Below are 19,084 nucleotides of genomic sequence, written 5' to 3'. Positions count from 1 at the left end.
GTGGTGGGCCTGCCTCAACAGGGGGCGTCAAAAGGGTAAAACATAACATTAGAAATTTTACCGATTGACTGAAACAGCTGTCTCGGGGCCTCCTGGGGACTGTGCAACTAACCTCATGAAACCTCAATGAAAGAATAAGAAAGAAAAATGTTCCGCTCTTCTCCCCTCTGCTCTTCTTCCCTTTTCTGGGAGGCAGTGGGGAGGTAGAGCGTACAGCCCGATCCAGCGAGGAGGTGTGGGAAGCCAGATCAGGCGCCCCCCTTCCAGATCTCCTCTCTGCTTTCTCCTATCTTATCTTACTTACTTGTCTTACTCCTCTCTATCACCTTTTCTGTCCCTTTGAAGAAATGAGGCTCCATAAATGTTAAAGAGGCAAGTATTTCTCAGGTGCAGTGAATAGATAGGATAAACTATAGAAAACTAAACAGCAAAAAGAAGAAGAAAAATAACAATTTTAACATAAACCATTGACACACTCTGGGGCCTGATCAACCCTGGCAGGGCCTCCTTGGATGAGGGTGTCTAGTGATAATGGCCGAAACACCCTATGAATCCAAGGTTCACTACTGACGATGTGTCCCAAATTTTAACATGATAATTTAGATCAGATCTCTAATCTCTAAACCTAACCAAGGAAAAAGGGCAGATTAGCTTGGGTAAAAGAACAAAAGTTGAGGCACACAACGATGTGTGCCGCTAGTAAAGTTTCTGGGCTGCTTTTCCTCATAACAGCCATCCCCCAAGATTTTCTCCATTTAAAGCTATGCATTGTCAGGGAATGAAACATCTAGTCCTTTTACTGAATTCTAACTTTCGTTTTAATGATTTGGGACAGAATTTCAAAATCATCTTGTAGGTTACAAAATTAGATAAATGTTATTAAACGTTCATCAATCAGAATATCATCTCTGTCTCATCCTTTATTTCATTTCACTAGCTGGGCCCACGTCCTCATTTATGTTTGACAGCGTTTTAGTAGGAAAAAGTGAATGCTCTGACATGAATTGAGCTGCAGTTTGGGGAAGGCCTCGAAGAGGACTGGCGATGGCTCCCGGGCCTGGCAGATCCCCATGTACTGAATAGAAGTGAAGAAGCTGAAGAATGGAGAAGAAGGAGGGAGGCAGGGTGGGGCGTGTAAACGAGAATGATCAGCTTGCAGAACTAGGGGAACCTATATAGATCAAATTCAAATTCAAATTCAAATTTTATTTGTCACACACACACAACCATACACAGTATGACATGGGGGTGAAATGCTTGTAGCTGTACAATGCCCGACCATTAAATGACAGAAGAAAAGTTTTACAATATTTACAATTTACTACAAAAATTTACAAATTAACTTAGGAATTTACAGTAAAGAATGTGCAAATAGCAGAAGAGATTATAAAGATAAGGATTATAAATTATAGGAATTATAGGATTATAGGAAATGTGTGGTGGTGCGTGTGGTGACGTGTGTGAGAATCCAGTCTTATAGTGACGTGTTTGGGAGAGTCCAGTCCTACACCTGGTTCAGGGCCCGAATAGCCTGGGGGAAGAAGCTCCTCCTCATTCTCTCTGTTTTGGCCTTAAGGGAGCGGAAGCGCTTCCCAGACCTCAACAGTGAGAAGAGTCCATTGTTGGGATGGGAGAGGTCCATCATAATCTTCCTAGCTTTGGACTTGCACCGCTTGGTGTAGATGGACAGCAGGTCAGGGAGCTCTGATTGAATGATGCGTTCTGCCGAGCGCACCACCCTTTGCAGATCTCGTCTGTCCTGCTTGGTGCTGTTCCCAAACCAGGTGCAGATGTTTGACGTCAGGACGCTCTCGATGGTGCAGGAGTAGAAGTTCTTGAGCACCTTCAGTGGCAGATGGAAGTCTCTAAGTCTTCTGAGGAAGAAGAGACGCTGACGGGCTTTCTTAACCAGGGTGTTGATGTGACAGGACCATGACAGGTCCTGAGTGATGTGGACACCCAGGTATCGGAAACTGTCCACTCTCTCCACTGGCGTGCCACTGATGATGAGGGGTTTGTAATTCCTCGCCTGCTTTGTAGTGAAGTCCACGATCAGCTCCTTAGTCTTGCTGACGTTTAGGAGGAGGTTATTCTCCTGGCACCAGGTCTCCAGGTTCCTAATCTCCTCCAGGTAGGCCGTCTCGATGTTGTCGGAGATCAGGCCCACAACAGCAGTGTCGTCAGCAAACTTGACAATGGAGGTGGTGTCGGATGTGGCTACACAGTCATAAGTGTACAGTGAGTACAGCAGGGGGCTTAAAACACAGCCCTGAGGCACTCCAGTGCTGAGTGAGATGGAGGGGGAGACTTGTTTTCCTACCCTCACTGATTGGGGTCTGTCTGTGAGGAAGTTGAGGATCCACTGACACAGTGATGAGCTGAGTCCTAGATCCGTCAACTTGGTGAAAAGCTTAGAGGGAATTATTGTGTTGAATGCTGAACTGTAGTCCACGAACAGCATCCTAACATAATTCCCTCTGCCAGTGTCCAGGTGACTCAGGGATGTGTGGAGCAGGTGAGATATGGCATCGTCTGTGGAACGATTAGTCCGGTAAGCAAACTGAAGTGAGTCGATGGTGGGAGGAAGTGAAGAAGTGATGTGATCTCTCATCAGTCTTTCAAAACACTTCATCACAATTGAAGTCAGTGCTACTGGACGGTAGTCATTGTGGCAAGCGGGCTGTTGTTTCTTTGGAACAGGGACAATAATGGACCGTTTGAAGCACGTGGGAACCACAGCTTGGGCCAGGGAGAGGTTGAAGATCTCCGTGAACACCGGTGCTAGTTGATCAGCGCAGGCTCTAAGGACCCGGCCAGGGATTGCATCTGGTCCTGCTGCCTTCCTGGTGTTCACCCTCCTGAAGGTGTTCCTCACGGCATGCTCTGTGATGACGAATGCATTTTCTTCACTGGTGCACTCCGAGCACGCGCAGCCGTTTGTTGTTTTAATAAAACGTGTTCAGCTCATCAGCCAGTGAAGCATCGGCATTCATCATTGAAGAAGCTGGTCGTTTATAGTCCGTTATAGTCCGCAGTCCTTTCCACAGGCTCCTAGAGTCGCACTGTCGTAGCTGTGACTCTAGATGGCAGCCGGAAGGAGCGTGTTTGGAGGCGTGGTCCTGCTCCTGAAATTCCGATACATAATCTCCAATAAATAAAAGATGGGAATATTTCCAAGGTGGAAAAAACAGTTATATTTTGTTTTAGTGTCCCCTAATTCATTTTAACAACTTTGGTATTAGCTTACTTTTATTCACACTGAAGTAATGAGAGACGTAACATTTCTTGCAGTTGTAAAATTTGAACATTCAAAGCCAGTAAACAATGTCTCCCATTTCATGGGTTGGCATTTGGATTAGCTTGTCTTCTTGTCACAGGTTTAGGACATGCTCAGAGAGCAGTTCTGCTGTTCCCACCTGTTAGTGAAGCCTCCACCTCCCCCTGGTGTTCATCTTCAAGAAGAGTTAACCTGTCAACTCTGCTGATGAGCTTTGCGACAAGTCGTGTTACTTAGCAGACTGTTTGTAAAAGCTTTTCACATCTACGCAGAAAATGCAGAGTAGTGGACTTTTGTGACACCGAAAGAGTCCACTCCCCACCCACTAATGCTCATGTACATGTATTTGCCCTAAGAAAAAAATCTTTATACAACAGTCTTTATACAACTTAGTTTCACTTCATATATTTCCCTTTGTTGTCCACACCCCACATGTAGTACTTTCCTACCCACCAGTGGGGCCTGCCCCTAAGTCTGAGAACGACCGTTGTAGTGGTTTCTGCTCCTAATTTTACCCACTTTCACCTTGCTTAGTCTTCTGGGAGAGGTGGTGGGCACACTGGGTTTCATTTGATTCTAGTTTTAAACTTAGGGAGGTTTTTTTCTGCACTTCTCCAAAACTGAAATGAACAACATTTGGTTGCTTCCGTCTCTTCCATCTTGTTCAAATGTATGACTCAAAGTAGGTTTAGGTCAACAGAACCTGCAACCCTTAAAAATATTTTCACAGAGCAGAAAATGTCAGAAAACAGCGACAGAACTAAGTGCTCACTGTCAAAATGCACATCCGTTACTCTGATCAAATAATGAATAGAATTTCATTTGAAACTAAAGGTTTTATTAATCAGTCATGCTTTTTCGGTCAGGTTTCAAACAATCAACACAACACACCAAACATGTGATTTCACGTGTGCTTTACACATTGTTTTCACTCAAGAATTCTTTTTTATTAGTTCTTTTTTTGGATGCTGCTGCAGTAGCAGCAGACACGGGGCATGAGACAGACACAAGAAATGATCACAAATGTGTAAATCGTGCAGCTGCTCAGAGTGACATCAGGCTGCTTTTCTCCTCTCAAATTGTGTGACAGGAGCACGTGTGACAGTGAGTAACCATGGTTACAGGGGACGGTCTGAAACTCATGATCCCCAGTAAAAGATCTCAGGTTATTATATCCCTCTAAAATCAAGGCTGTGCTCAAATACTGAAACTTAGTTAAAAAAAAATTACTGCTGTAAACTTAATAACACTGACATCATTCCATAGGAAATAATATGTGCACTGTGTCACTGATGTTATTTCAGAAGTGAAAAATGAACCCTTCTCCTGACTGCATTTGGTGTAACTTCCCTGTTCATGTTTTGTTGTGCTTTTCAAAGATATGCATGTCTGGCATTGGGTGCATGCCATGAAGAAGACAATAGAAGTTAATGTATTCTGTTATGCTCCATTTGATACTACTATTCTAAAACCACTCTGTGAAGTGTAAAATAAATACAATGTAGAATCTACATAGAATCTACATTGTATTTACAATGTATTTATCTACATTGTAGATAAATACAATGCAATGACAAAAACACTGTAAAGGGAGAGTGATCATTAAAAAATAAAATACTGCGAGGAGAGGTGGAGAATGAACTTAACCTGGGTGTCTATTGTCTTGTGTAGTCTGGGAGATGATTGGATGATGGGATGGTTGCAGTTTTCTCTGAGGTGGGGTCGAGTGGGCCACCCCGGGATCTGTGGGGCTGGGCGGTGCTGCTGCACCGATCCAGATGGGTCTGGGCCTCCCTGCTGCTGCAGCGCCGGGTGCGGTCTGCTTGTCTGCACCCCAGGGAAAAGGGTAACATCTCCTGGGTCTAGGTGCAGTTTTCCCCACTGGGGGCAAGGGTACCTGAACCTGGGTATAGAGCATGTTTGGGGAGTGTGATTGTGTGTACAGGTCATAATGCTTGACATTTTATATTCATTTAAAAAGTGTTGTTATTAAAAGACAAAAGTCAAAATACAAAAGATTTCAGGGCTGCACAAAGCCCCCAGTCAAAGGAGCTTGCAAAGAAAAGCGTCTGGACTTCTTTAAGTTGCTTGAAGACGTTTCACCTCTCATCCGAGAAGCTTCTTCGGTTCTAAGGTCAAATGGTGGAGAGTCCCAGATATAAACCTAGTGGGAGTAACCCCCCACAGAGGGACAAAAGGACCCCCTGATGATCCTCTAATCGCCTGAGCCAAGGTGTGAAACTGGGTGTGGGTCCCAATCAGCCAGGGTTTTGGGTGAGCTCATTGTGAAACCTGGCCCCACCTTATCATGCGAATTCCCGAGGTCAGATGGCCCAGGATGTGAGTGGGCGTTAAGGCGTCTGGGGAGGGAACTCAAAACTGGATTATAGATGGCAGACAGTTGGTGTCGTAAACCCCCGCCTCTGTTCAAAGTAGGGCTGCCACGATTAGTCGACTAGTCACGATTACGTCGACTATCAAAATCGTCGACGACTGATTTAATAGTCGACGCGTCATTTGAAGCTTTGTAAGATCCCAAAAGCAGGAATAAGTGGCAGGATTTAAGAGTGTAATAACGGACTGAAACAGAAGATGGCAGCACTGCATGTACAAGGATGCCAGCTGCCGTTAAACCCCGAAGAAGAAGAAACTGTGTCCCAGAATTCATAGCGCGGCCCAGCGCAGTTGTCAACAATGGCGGCAGCTAGTTAGTTTTAATATTACTCTTATTATTCTTTCTGGGTCACAAAATAAACGTTTAACATATTTTCAGGCGAGAATGTAGCTGTGTAAACCTCAAATATCTGCTCAGTTTATCAAGACACCACATATTTTCAAAAGCGCTCCGGGGGCCATGAGAGCACCGGACTCCCGGCAGATCGTTTTCAAACCCACCGCCCTACTCAGGTTAAACATATACAAGTCACTTAGATAACTTAAAAATGTTATTGTTTGGCTTTTTTCAGTATTTTATTTGTTCCTGAGTAAATCGGCTGAGTTTATTAAACTCCACCGAAACAATCTGCACATTTAATTAGAATTCAATTAACTATCATCTTGTCTTTATTTTTAGTTAGCACAGACCTTAAACACTTAAAGCTGTAAGCTAATGATAGTTATATAAGAGCAGATGCTGCTGGTGCAATAAGCTGTACTTTTACGTTCAATGGATGATGATCTGATTAGTCGACTAATCGCAAAAATAATCGGTGACTAGTCGACTATCAAAATAATCGTTTGTGGCAGCCCTAGTTCAAAGATGGTCGCTCACAGTGGACATAGATGGCTTCTTTCACTCCTCTTTCAAACCACCTGTCCTCTCTGTCCAAAATGTGAACATTGGCATCCTCGAAAGAGTGTCCTTCATCCTTAAGATGCAGATGGACTGCTGAGTCTTGTCCTGTGGAGGTGGCTCTTCTGTGTTGTGCCATGCGCTTGTGAAGTGGCTGTTTGGTCTCTCCAATGTAGAGGTCTGAGCATTCCTCGCTGCACTGTACAGCATACACCACATTGTTAAGTCTGTGTTTTGGAGTTTTGTCTTTCGGGTGAACCAGTTTCTGTCTGAGCGTGTTGCTGGGTCTGAAATACACTGGGATGTCATGCTTGGAGAAAACTCTCCTGAGTTTTTCTGATACACCGGCTACATAGGGGATGACAATGTTGTTGCGTCTGTCCTTCTTATCCTCCCTCTCTGGTGTCTGATCTTCTTTTCTGTGCCTCTTTGCTGACTTTAAGAACGCCCATTTAGGATAGCCGCACGTTTTGAGTGCTTCCTTTACATGTGTGTGTTCCTTCTTTTTTCCTTCAGGCTTAGAGGGAACATGTTCTGCCCGGTGGTGTAGGGTCCTAATTACTCCAAGTTTGTGTTCCAAAGGGTGATGGGAGTCAAAGAGGAGGTACTGGTCCGTGTGTGTGGGCTTCCGGTAAACTTCGTTGTTGAGGTTGCCGTTCTCTTCAATGTGCACAGCGCAATCCAGGAAAGGCAAACAGTTGTCCTTTGTGTCTTCCCTGGTGAACTTGATGTTTTTATCCACAGCGTTAATGTGCGCAGTGAAGGATTCCACTTCTTGTGTCTTGATTATGACCCAGGTGTCGTCTACATATCTGTACCAGTGGCTGGGTACTCTTCCCTTGAAAGAGCCAAGAGCCTTCCTTTCCACTTCCTCCATGTAAAACCTTTACATGGAGGAAGTAGGTGACAGTAGGCTACAATAGGTGACACGGGGGAGCCCATGGCACAGCCATGTTTTTGTCTGTAAAAGCCTTCGTTGTACTTGAAATATGTAGTGGTGAGGCAGAGGTCTAACAGTGTGCAAATCTGATCGGGTGTGAAGTTGGTCCTGTCCTCCAAGGAGCTGTCTTCTTGTAGTCGTTTTCTGACAGTCTCCACAGTCTCCGTGGTGGGTATGCAAGTGAAGAGAGACTACATAGAAGGACATCATGGTTTCATCTGGATCCAGGGTAAGTTTCTGGACCTTGTCAGTGAAGTCGGTGGAGTTCTTGATGTGGTGTGGGGTGTTCCCCATGAGAGGAGCAAGGATGGTAGCAAGGTGTTTAGCAATGTTATAAGTGGCTGAGTTTATGCTACTGACTATGGGTCTGAGTGGGACAGCTTCTTTGTGGATTTTAGGAAGTCCGTAAATGCAGGGTATGGCATCCCCTGGGTAAAGGCGGTGATATGTAAGGCAGTCAATGATTTTGTCCTTTTCAAAGTCTTGAAATTAGCTCACCCTGGCTGATTGGGACCCACACCCGGTTTCACACCTTGGCTCAGGCGATTAGAGGATCATCAGGGGGTCCTTTTGTCCCTCTGCGGGTGGATACTCCCACTAAGTTTAAATCTGGGACTCCCCACCATTTGACCTTAGAACTGAAGAAGCTTCTCAGATGAGAGGTGAAACGTCTTCAAGCAACTTAAAGAAGTCCAGACGCTTTTCTTTGCAAGCTCCTTTGACTTGGGTCTTTGTGCAGCCCTGAAATCTTTTGTATTTTGACTTTTGTCTTTTAATACCAACACTTTTTAAATGAATATAAAATGTCAAGCATTATGACCTGTACACACAATCACACTCCCCAAACATGCTCTATACCCAGGTTCAGGTACCCTTGCCCCCAGTGGGGAAAACTGCACCTAGACCCAGGAGATGTTCCCTTGGGGAGTGTGATCGTGTGTACAGCGTCTCTTTATCTCTGTCTCCACGTTGGTTGAGTGTGGAGTAAGTGTATATGAGAGCATGAGGGTGGGAATGGATGTTTGTATCTGTGTGTACCTGTATGTCTGTGTCTATATGTCAGGTTGGGTGTCAGGTGCCACCTCTCTGGGGACATCTCAGGCCCTCCAAGGTTTGGAGGCCTATCTCCCTACCACCACTTCCCCTGCCAGTGGCGGACTCCCTCAGACATCGGTGCGTTGGTGGTTCTTTGTGTCCGGGGATGGGCGTCCAGGTAAACACCGGCTCACTCCTTGGCGGCCGCTTATCGGGGCCTGGAGCCTGGGGCTCGCTCGGGCCACTTCGGAGGTGGGGTGTCCCCAGCCTCTCGGCCTGGGGCTCGGTCACTCAGGCACGGCTGGCTGCCGGCGGAGCTCACGGGCGCGTCACTGCAACTCCCCCTGGTTTCTGCTCTGCTGAGTGAGCCCTCATCTGGGACTCTCCTCAGCTCTTTCTGGGACAGTGGCGCGGCTGCCCCTCTGTTGGTCTTCCTTGGTCTCTTGTGTTCTGGGGGCCTCTGGATGTCTGGAGTTTTGATCTCCTCCATACCTGCTTCATGCCCTGGAGGACGGGGCTGTGGCCCCCCCACACCCTCTAGCAGATCATTACATGAAGGAACCTTTAAAAAAAAAAAAACAAGCGCGTCCATGCTCACAGGTGTACACACGGGTGACCACACCCACAAACTACACCCTTTTTGGCTCCTACCTCAAAGCACACTGTGTTCTGTTGATCTTATGTGCTGCACAATAATGTTTAATATTTAGTATTTACTGTCATATTCCCATATATCATTGTCCATCCATCCATCCATCCATCCATCCATCTTCATCCGCTTTATCCGGGGCTGGGTCGCGGGGGCAGCAGCCTAAGCAAAGAGGCCCAGACCTCCCTCTCCCCAGCCACCTCCTCCAGCTTATCCGGGGGAATACCAAGGCGTTCCCAGGCCAGCCGAGAGATATAATCTCTCCAGCGTGTCCTGGGTCTGCCCCGGGGCCTCCTCCCGGTGGGGCATGCCTGGAACACCTCACCCAGGAGGCGCCCAGGGGGCATCCTTGTCAGATGCCCGAACCACCTCAGCTGGCTCCTTTCGATGTGGAGCAGCAGCTGCTCTACTCTGAGCCCCTCCCGGATGGCCGAACTTCTCACCCTATCTCTAAGGGAGAGGCCAGCCACCCTTCGGAGGAAGCTCATTTCTGCCGCTTGTATCCGCGATCTCGTTCTTTCGGTCACTACCCACAGCTCGTGGCCATAGGTGAGGGTAGGGACGTAGATCGACCGGTAAATTGAGAGCTTCGCTTTTACACTCAGCTCCCTCTTCACCACGACGGACCGGTGCAGCGTCCGCATTACTGCTGCAATACCTCCCACAGGACACCCCGAGGGACACGGTCGAATGCCTTCTCCAAGTCCACAAAACACATGTAGACTGGTTGGGCAAACTCCCATGCATCCTCAAGTATCCTGGAGAGGATAAAGAGCTGGTCCAGTGTTCCGCGACCAGGACGAAAACCGCATTCATATACTGAAGTGCTGGCGGAGCGCTGCTGACGTCGACTGAGAAAATTGTCAGGCGGTGGAAGGAATACTTCGAGGACCTCCTTAATCCCACTGACACGTCTTCCGAGGAGGAAGCAGAGTCTGGGGATGAGGGGAATGACCCGCCAATTTCCGGGGGCGAGGTCACTGAGGTCACTCTTTGGTGGCAGAGCCCCTGGTGTTGATGAGGTCCACCCCGAGTTCCTGAAGGCTCTGGACGTTGTAGGGCTGTCCTGGTTGACATGCCTCTGCAATGTTGCGTGGAGATCAGGGGCAGTACCTGTGGACTGGCAAACCGGGGTGGTGGTCCCCATCTTTAAGAAGGGGGACCGGAGGGTGTGTTCCAACTACAGGGGAATCACACTCCTCAGCCTCCCTGGGAAAGTCTATGCCAGGGTGCTGGAAAGGAGAGTTCGTCCGTTAGTCGAACCTCGGATACATATATCATTGTGATGTTGTTTATTCTATTACTCTTGTTCTCTTCTGATTGTTTTCTTTTTTCTTTCTCAGCAGGTGATCCAGGTGATTGATATATGCATTTTTTTTTCTTTTTCTTTTTTTTTTCCTGCTCATTCTGTTGGTTTTTGTTTTTTGCCCTTCTCCCCTGTCCCTCTTCTCAGCTGTTTCTCTTTCCCTCTTTCTCTCTCCCCTTCTTTCCCCCAGTCAAGTCTGTCCCGTATTCAGTAAGTGAAAATAAAATGAACAATAAAAGGTGAATCAAATGGACCATTACGGCAAGGCTGGGATGGTCAATTTGGTAAAGTAAATCCGTTGGGCATCTTTCTTTGCCTTTAGACAACAATTCTGATGGCAAAAGAGCCAAACGGGACAGGCAAAAAAAAAAAAAAAAGAAGAAGTCCAGACGCTTTTCTTTGCAAGCTCCTTGACTACGATGACCTGGATGACTGAGAACCTTCACAGACAAAGCCCCCAGTGTTTCATTATGCACTTTGTAACATTGCTGTTAAGGACTTTAGACAATTAATGTTTGTTAGTATTATAATAAGTAAGTAAAGTTAATTTATTAAGCATTTTCCACAGACAAACAGTCACAAAGTGCTGCACACAAAAAGCATAAAATAAACAAGAGCATTACCTGGCATAACAGCCAGTTAAAAAGATACAATTAGAGACAATAAATAATCTGAAAAAATCTTTCAATAGAAATCCCGTTTTTAAAAAAAGTCAGAGAAACAGCATAGTTACAGCTGTTCCACCGCTTCTGTCAGAGATCGGAGGTGAATAGAAAAACTGTCTCCAGGACATCGTATTGAAAGGTGTCAGACTTAATTTTCATACTGCCAAGTCAAAACCATGTTTCATGTGAAATAAACACAAGCTTTCGGGAACCCTCTGTGGTGCACAGTGGAAACAATATTCAGAAACTCTCCTTTTTGTCCTTTTGTCCTTTTACTGCCACACAGTGGAAAAGTCTTACTTAAGAACAGGATTTGCTTAATAATACATGTCATATATGTTAAAAACATCCTCTTTATTAACTGCCACAACTTCCCCCCCCCCCCCCCCCCCCACAACTTTGTTGCAATTCTGTACTCAAAGAGACAAGAAAAGACGTCACAGACAATTTCAGTAGTTGTTCTGCATTTTCTCGTGACTCACTGCTTACTGCTCTGTGTGTATGTTGCATTTGAGACCTCATAAAATGGTCTCTATTTACAGAAACAGGAAGCTATAAAGGGACAAATTTGTGGTTTGGCGGTAACACTTTTATCTGTCTGTTACTAACCTGCAGATGCAAAGGAGATGCATTTGTCAGTATGCAGCTTTGGACAGTGTTTCCTGTCCAAAGCAAAGTAGAAAATTAATTTAAATACTTCAGATTGGACTGGACTATTTAGGACTTAGATTGTTATACATTTTTCAAGGGATTCCATTTTCATTACTTGTATCAAATGCTGTTTCGTCCCTTGAGTTGCTCTGTCATGCCTTTACTGAAGTCACCATCATTTGCTGCCTGTTTTTGGTTCTTAGCATCTTTTGTCTGTTTCAGTTGTCATGAAATGACAAGGGAGCGACTCACCTGATCATTAAACTCCACGTCGGTCTTCTAAAAGCAGACAGCTGTGCATAAAAATGTAATCCATAAAATAATGCAGTACCTTTTGATTGAAGTACTGTGCAAATACTGTGATAATGATCAAAATATTTCATGCCATGCACACATAACTCATAGATAGATGAAAAATTTTTTTGGACATCTAATTATTACATCAGAAATTAGGAAAATGGAAAAATACACTCAATCTTGCTTCCCAAATTTAGACAGTGGAAATTCCCTGCTTCAAATCACTTCACAGTGTAACAGGTACTTAAGCAACACAGAGGAGACACATGCTCACAGTGGCATCAGCAGAAAGAGAAACATTCAGTGTGGCGGTGCACTGCAAAGAATTACTCGGCTACATGTTAACAGTCAGAACGGGGACCACAAGTATTTAAAGGTGAGAACTTTTTTCTTCTCTCATGATTTTCCTTGATTATTGGTAATGACTGTTTATGATCATCTTTAACTACTGAAGTGTTTTTTTATGTTAAGTCTTATTTTTGGATCAGTTACATTTTAGCTTAATTAAATGCAGTTTTTCCGCCATAACATCTAAGTAGAAGTTTTAAATTTGAGTTCAGCTGAAAGGCAATTTAAGGGTTGCATTAAGTGAGCTGAACTTGACTAACAGAAAACAAAACCAGTTTCTACTTCATTTTGGTTAACACTGTTGACATTTTCAGGTGACAGCGTTTGATTAAATCAGCCAAAGCAGTAAATTATGTTTACTAAATTAATTGATCATTAAATGCAAGATTTTCCTAAAACTACAAAGATCAAAGCACAAGAAATATAATCACACAGTGACACAAATGAATAACTAAGACAGAAACTCAAAGTTTTCATGTTGTAAACGACTTGCTCTTTTGCCCTGTAACAGGGTGGACCCTGGGCTATACATAACCACATAAAATATCTTTGATCAAGTGTTCCTGCATTTCAGCAACTGCATTTCATTGCCTTGTACTTGTGACATGTGCAATGACAATAAAGTTGAATTCTATTCTATTCCTGCTCTTCACAACAAAGTAAATGAGCGGTGTTTCTAAAAAAGGAAGTGGTTAACTGTGTAATCCACCTGTAGCTTCCCTTTTAACTTTCAGTAAGCACAGTGCAAAGACATTAACCAGTGTTTTGATTCCTGTTTAGTTGACAGAATAATGATGAATCAAACAAACCACACCGAGGATGTCTTCTCCTGCTACAGTCCTTCTGTTGAAATCTACCGGTACTTCGCTGTGCTGTGGGGATGTGCTGTAACCATCACGGGTACGGTCGGGAACCTGATGACCGTTCTGGCTTTCGTTTTAGACCCACATCTGAGGACTCGCTTCAATGTGCTCATTGTCAACCTGGCTGTCGCTGATCTCTTGTACTGCACCATCCTGCAGCCCATCTCCGTCGACTCCTATCTACACCTCAGGTGGCGCAGTGGTCATCTGTGGTGCAGAATCTTCGGCCTGCTCCTCTTCCTCTCCAACTCTGTCTCCATCATTACCCTCTGCCTGGTAGCAGTGGGCAGATATCTCCTGGTCGCAAAGAGAGCTGTGTTTGACCGTGTTTTTTCTAACCACGGTCTTACTTTACTCATCATCTTTGCGTGGGCGCTCGGCCTGGTCAGCTTTGGTCCACTCTGGTCTGTCTATGTGTTTGTGCCACAGGTGTGCACTTGCAGCTTCCATCGTACCGAGGGTCGTCCTTACACCACCATCCTGCTATTTTTTTATTTTTTTATTGGTCTGGGCATTGTTGGTGCATTCTACCTGCTCATTTACAAAAAAGTTCAGGCTGCATCACAGGCTCTGCTCCGCTACAGACTCAGCCGCCGGTCATCCAAGACAAAACCAGCAAATTCAGTTCAAGGGACCGACGACAGCGGTGTGGAGAGCGGCATAAAGACATGCACCTCTGATCTGAGCAGCCATGAAATATCCCAAAACATGGATGTGAAAAATCAAAATGTGACCTGTGAAAAGTCTTCCTTTTTCACCACAAGCAATGACACAGCATTAAATTCATCAGCAGCACAGAAGCCTTCCACTGATATCATCGAAAAACCACCTACAACCACACCTGCTAAAACAGCTCACTCATCGCATTCTGCAACCTCAGGGGACGACAGTGAATTCAAGCGTGTGACACGGATGTGCTTCACTGTTTTCCTCTGTTTTGTGTTCTGCTTTGTCCCATTTCTGTTGCTGAACATAGCCGACAAACAGAACCGCGCTCCACAGGTATTGCACATGTTCTGTGCCAATCTCACCTGGCTCAACAGCTGCATTAACCCTGTGCTGTATGCCATCATGAACCGCCAGTTTCGACAGGCCTATCATGTGGTGCTGAGTAAGATGGCGGCTCCCTTTACCCGCCTCTACAGCAGGTAAAACATGCCGCTACTGGATCCTGATTCCTTGGAACTGAAACTTGTCCGACATACAACACTGCTTTTATCACTCTTGTTATTCATGTTACATTACAGCTCTTTAATACGCACAAAAATCTTAACAATTATATTTTTATATGTTGTCATCTTTAGAGGGATGTTTCACAGTGTTCTGTACTTTGTATATACCCAAACCAGAACATGTGTTTTTGTTATGTAATAAATTATATATTGTAATACATATTACATTGTTGTATTTGTTACACGTCATTATTTTGTGTCACTTACATCATATTTAAAAAACCCTCCAGGATTACAAAATCAGTGCTGGATATTGCTTTTCAATGCAACACGCCTTATTTCAGCAACTCAGGAACTTAGGACTCTACACTGTGTCTCAATTCTGTACTTCCTTTGCTGATAGTGACTAATGGTAAGAATAGGTCAGGTCATGCAGCCTTTAGGGTAATATGTGGGTGAAACGTGCATGTACAAACATGTTCGGGTTATCAGTATTTTACTCACTTCGGCACAAAGGAAGCTGATGGAAAAAGTGCCAGAAGCAGCAATGGTTAATTCAAATGTGAAAGTTGTGACACAGCACAAGTCAAAGCGTAAAAGCAGTGTATGTGGTGCTTTCCTTGGAAATTATAAGTATAGTATAAAGTATGAACTGCTTAACATGTTTAAGCTTAACAGTAACTACAGTAACTTAACCTTGTAAATCTTATCTTGAGTCAGCCTTGTCATCCAGCTGCTGAAAGTAAGTAAAGCCTGGTTGTAATCTGTGGTGAAAAAGTTTGCTGTTTCCACCTTTAGTGGGAGCAGTTTTCTTGCATATTGTGCTACTTTTGATATTGAAGTGTTTTTTCTGTGACAAGGAAACCATTAACATGGCTCTTGCTCTTGGACATGCTTAACCTTGTCTCCTTGTTAGAGGTTTTTTTTTGTGGTAATGATTTTCCTTGATTACTTGTTTACGATCATCTTTAACTCCTTTAAGTGTTTTTTTTTTAAAGTAAGTCTTTCTTTGGCTCACTTACATTACAGCTTCATCAAATGCAGTGTTTCACTAACAGACAGCCAGTGGAAGTTTTAAATTTCAGTTCAGTTGAAAGGCAGTTTAAGGGTTGCATTAAAAAACACACTGATTCTGAATCTTTTAGTAAATTGAACAGTAAAACAAAACCAGTTTCTACTTCAATGCATTTGCAGGTGACAGGGTTGCATTAAATCAGCCACGGGAGTAAATCATTTTTAATAAATTGATTGATGATTAAGTGAAAGATTATTCTACAATTACAAAAATCTAAGCACAAAAAATATAGTGTCACACTATATTCATTAACCACAACAAATGACGGATTCTGCTCTTGCTCTTGACGAAGGCAGTCGCACTTTTCTCCTCCTCCTCCTCTCCCTTAGCTTCCCTTCTTAGCCTCTTATGTCCTTGTCTAGTCTCGTGGTTTTTTTGTATTTTCCCTGGAACGTTCTCTCACAGTCTGTTCTTGTCATGGTCCTGGGTCTCCTGACCCAGCGTTTTTAGTTCCTTGTGATGTTTGTATTATTGTACTTGTGTGTGATTTATTCTATGGTTTCTAGTTTTGATCCGTTGCCCTTCATGTCTCTCTGTGTCCCCTCTGTTCTGTGTAAGTCTGTGTCTGCATGTTTGAGTTTCCCTCTGTCGTTTGGTTCATCGAGTCCTCTGCCTCATGGTTTATGTCTCTGTGTTTCTTAGTTGCTGTCTCCACTGTGTCAAGTTCGCGTCTCTGTGTGATCCTTCCTGTTTTACTTTGAAGGTCCGTGTCTTATGTGAATGTGTCCTGCTTTGCTTGTCTCGTCTGTTGATAGGAGTTATGTGGGTAGTTCAGCTTCACCACTAGGGGGCTGTCTAACCAAATTCAGAATCAGAATCAGAATCAGAAAGGGTTTTATTGCCAAATGTTGAGCAGGTTTACAACATTAGGAAATTGCTGCGGTGCTTCAGTGCAAACATACTGTCATAAATTGCGCTTAAATAGACATGAAAAAATAAAAGTAAGAATAAGAATTAAAAGTGCTACGTAGAAAGATATATGCATGAGATATACATGAGATATATACATGAGAATAAGAATTAAACGTGCTATGTAGAAAGATATATACATGAGTGCAGGTGGTGATCAGTGCCAAAACATGGAATGATGCAGTGAACACAGCGTAGGGTCATGTGTTAGTGGTGGGAACAGTCGTACGTTTATTGTTCATGTGTCCAACAGCAGAGGGGAAGAAACTGTTCTTATGGCGAGAGGTTCTGGTGCGAATGGACCGGAGCCTCCTGCCTGAGGGGAGCAGGTCAAACAGACTGTGTCCAGGGTGAGAAGGGTCAGCTGAGATCCGAGCTGCACGCCGCAGTGTCCTGGAGGTGTACAGGTCCTGCAAAGATGGGAGTCTGCAGCCAATCATCTTCTCAGCAGAGCGCACAACACGCTGCAGTCTCTGTTTGTCCCTGATAGTGGCTCCAGCGTACCACACGGTGATGGAGGAGGTGAGGATGGACTCGATGATTGCGGTGTAGAATTGCATCATCGTCCGTGTTGGCAGGTTGAATTTCTTCAGCTGCCTCAGGAAGTACATCCTCTGCTGGGCTTTCTTGATGACGGAGGTGATGGTGGGCTCCCACTTCAGGTCCTGGGTGATAGTGGTACCCAGGAAGCGGAATGAGTCCACAGAGGTGATGGGGGTGTCAGTCAGGATGATGGGGGGGAGTGGGGCTGTGTGCTTCCTGAAGTCCACAATAATCTCCACTGTCTTCTGGGCATTCAGCACCAGGTTGTTGTGGCTGCACCAAGACACCAGACGTTCAACCTCCCTCCTGTAGGCAGACTCATCCCCGTCCGAGATGAGTCCAATAACGGTGGTGTCATCTGCAAACTTGATTAGCTTGACAGACTGGTGGGTGGAGGTGCAGCAGTTGGTGTACAGGGAGAAGAGCAGAGGAGAAAGAACACAGCCCTGAGGGGAGCCGGTGCTGATGGTCCGAGAGTCCGAGACATTCTTTCCCAGCCTCACATGCTGCTTCCTGTCCATCAGGAAGTCAGTGATCCACCGGCAGATGGGATCAGGCACATTCATCTGGGAAAGCTTGCCTCGGAGATGGTCTGGAAGGATGGTGTTGAAGGCAGAGCTGAAGTCCACAAACAGGATCCTGGCGTAGGTTCCTGGGGAGTCCAGATGCTGCAGGATGAAGTGTAGGGCCATGTTGATGGCGTCATCTACAGACCTGTTGGCTCTGTATGCAAACTGCAGGGGGTCCAGGAGGGGGGCCGTGAGGGTCTTGAGATGGGAGAGAACTAGGCGCTCAAATGACTTCATGACCACAGATGTCAGAGCCACGGGTCTGTAGTCATTTAGTCCAGTGATCCTAGGTTTGTGATATATAAATTGTGATATATACTGTGTCGTAGAAGCAGCGGCAGGTTATGTTTGCGTGCATGGATGTGAGCCACGTTAAAATAAAGAAGCTTGCTCACTACTACTGATGTTTTATTGAAAACACGACATCGTCAGTCCTGATTTCTCCCAGCTGTGCCCTCCTTCTGTGTCTCATTCCCCTCGTTACTCCCCAGTGTATTTAAACCCTGTGTTTCTCTGAGTCAGTGTTGTGTTGTCCCTCATGCTGTGTGGATCTCCCTGTGTCTCCTTGTCTCCCTCCTTGTGAGTTTTAGTTTGTTGGTCCCAGTTTAGATTAGTTTAGTTTGTATGTTTTTCCCCTGCCAGCAAATAAAGCTGTGTTTTGAGTTCACCCCCCCGAGTCTGTGAGTCCTGCATTTGGGTCCAACTCCTGCCTGCCGCACAGCGATTCATGACAGTTCTCTAAAACCTAAAAGAGGAATTATGGATTGGATCAACTGGTCCTTAAATGCAATTAGCACCCCTTTCTCAACGAGAAGTTTGGGCTTGGGTGAGCCTGAGTGCTGAAGATATCTACCTATTCGGAACCATGGTAACAGGGTTCTGGCGGATCGGAGCTGGCTTGGCCCTGACTTATCGAAGAATTAAGGAAGCGGAACCTGTTGTTCAAACCCCCACAAGGCTGCCCGCTGGGATTGAAACAATGGGAGAGGCGTGAGTTTCTCAAAATGGGTTTGAGTGCAGCACGGATAAGATCTTGGAGAGGCTACGGCTGCTATAAATACTCATAAGATCTCTGACTGCAGACTGGATTACACCTCGGAAGGGTTAGCTCGGAATCTCTGTGCGCAAATTGGATGACATCTCGGGGAGACGCACTGCCGTGAGTTCTCAGAATCTGCTCCTTGAGCACAAGAAATGACAACATCACAGAACGACTGTGTTTAGTCTGTTCCTTCCCATTCCATGCAAGGCCACCTGGGTTGGCTGGAAGACTGTTTACTTAGCCTAGCAGGGCGAAGGACACTGTCTCAGCTGAACTCTGGACACGCACACACATACATATACACTGATATGCACACACCCATCATTTTTTTTCTGTTCTCAAACTGATCTCCCTGTTGGAGCTCGGTCTGTGGGGGAGTTATTTTTTTTTCTCCTTATCTTTCCTCATGTGGTGCATTTTTCCATTGTTATACCTCTCTGACCTGTCTTCC

The 19,084-nt window shown here is 45.1% G+C and overlaps 1 protein-coding gene across 1 annotated transcript; it reads left to right on the top strand.

The window, feature by feature from the left end:
- The first annotated feature begins 12,388 nt into the window (after positions 1-12,388).
- LOC113021710 (G-protein coupled receptor 84-like) lies at positions 12,389-14,657 on the top strand. The gene is made up of 2 exons (XM_026166421.1): positions 12,389-12,488; positions 13,241-14,657. The coding sequence occupies exon 2, from the start codon at positions 13,252-13,254 to the stop codon at positions 14,473-14,475; it is 1,224 nt and encodes a 407-aa protein (XP_026022206.1). The 5' UTR covers positions 12,389-12,488; positions 13,241-13,251; the 3' UTR covers positions 14,476-14,657.
- Positions 14,658-19,084: the final 4,427 nt, after the last annotated feature.

Source organism: Astatotilapia calliptera, chromosome 5 (genome assembly GCF_900246225.1).
Source record: "Astatotilapia calliptera chromosome 5, fAstCal1.2, whole genome shotgun sequence".
Taxonomy (NCBI): domain Eukaryota; kingdom Metazoa; phylum Chordata; class Actinopteri; order Cichliformes; family Cichlidae; genus Astatotilapia; species Astatotilapia calliptera.
Note: the sequence above shows the minus strand (reverse complement) of the source record. Positions and strands in the feature narration are given on the sequence as shown.

Excerpts from the sequence above, each read along its gene's own strand:
- LOC113021710 (XM_026166421.1), top strand. The coding sequence starts at position 13,252 with ATGATGAATCAAACAAACCACACCGAGGATGTCTTCTCCTGCTACAGT.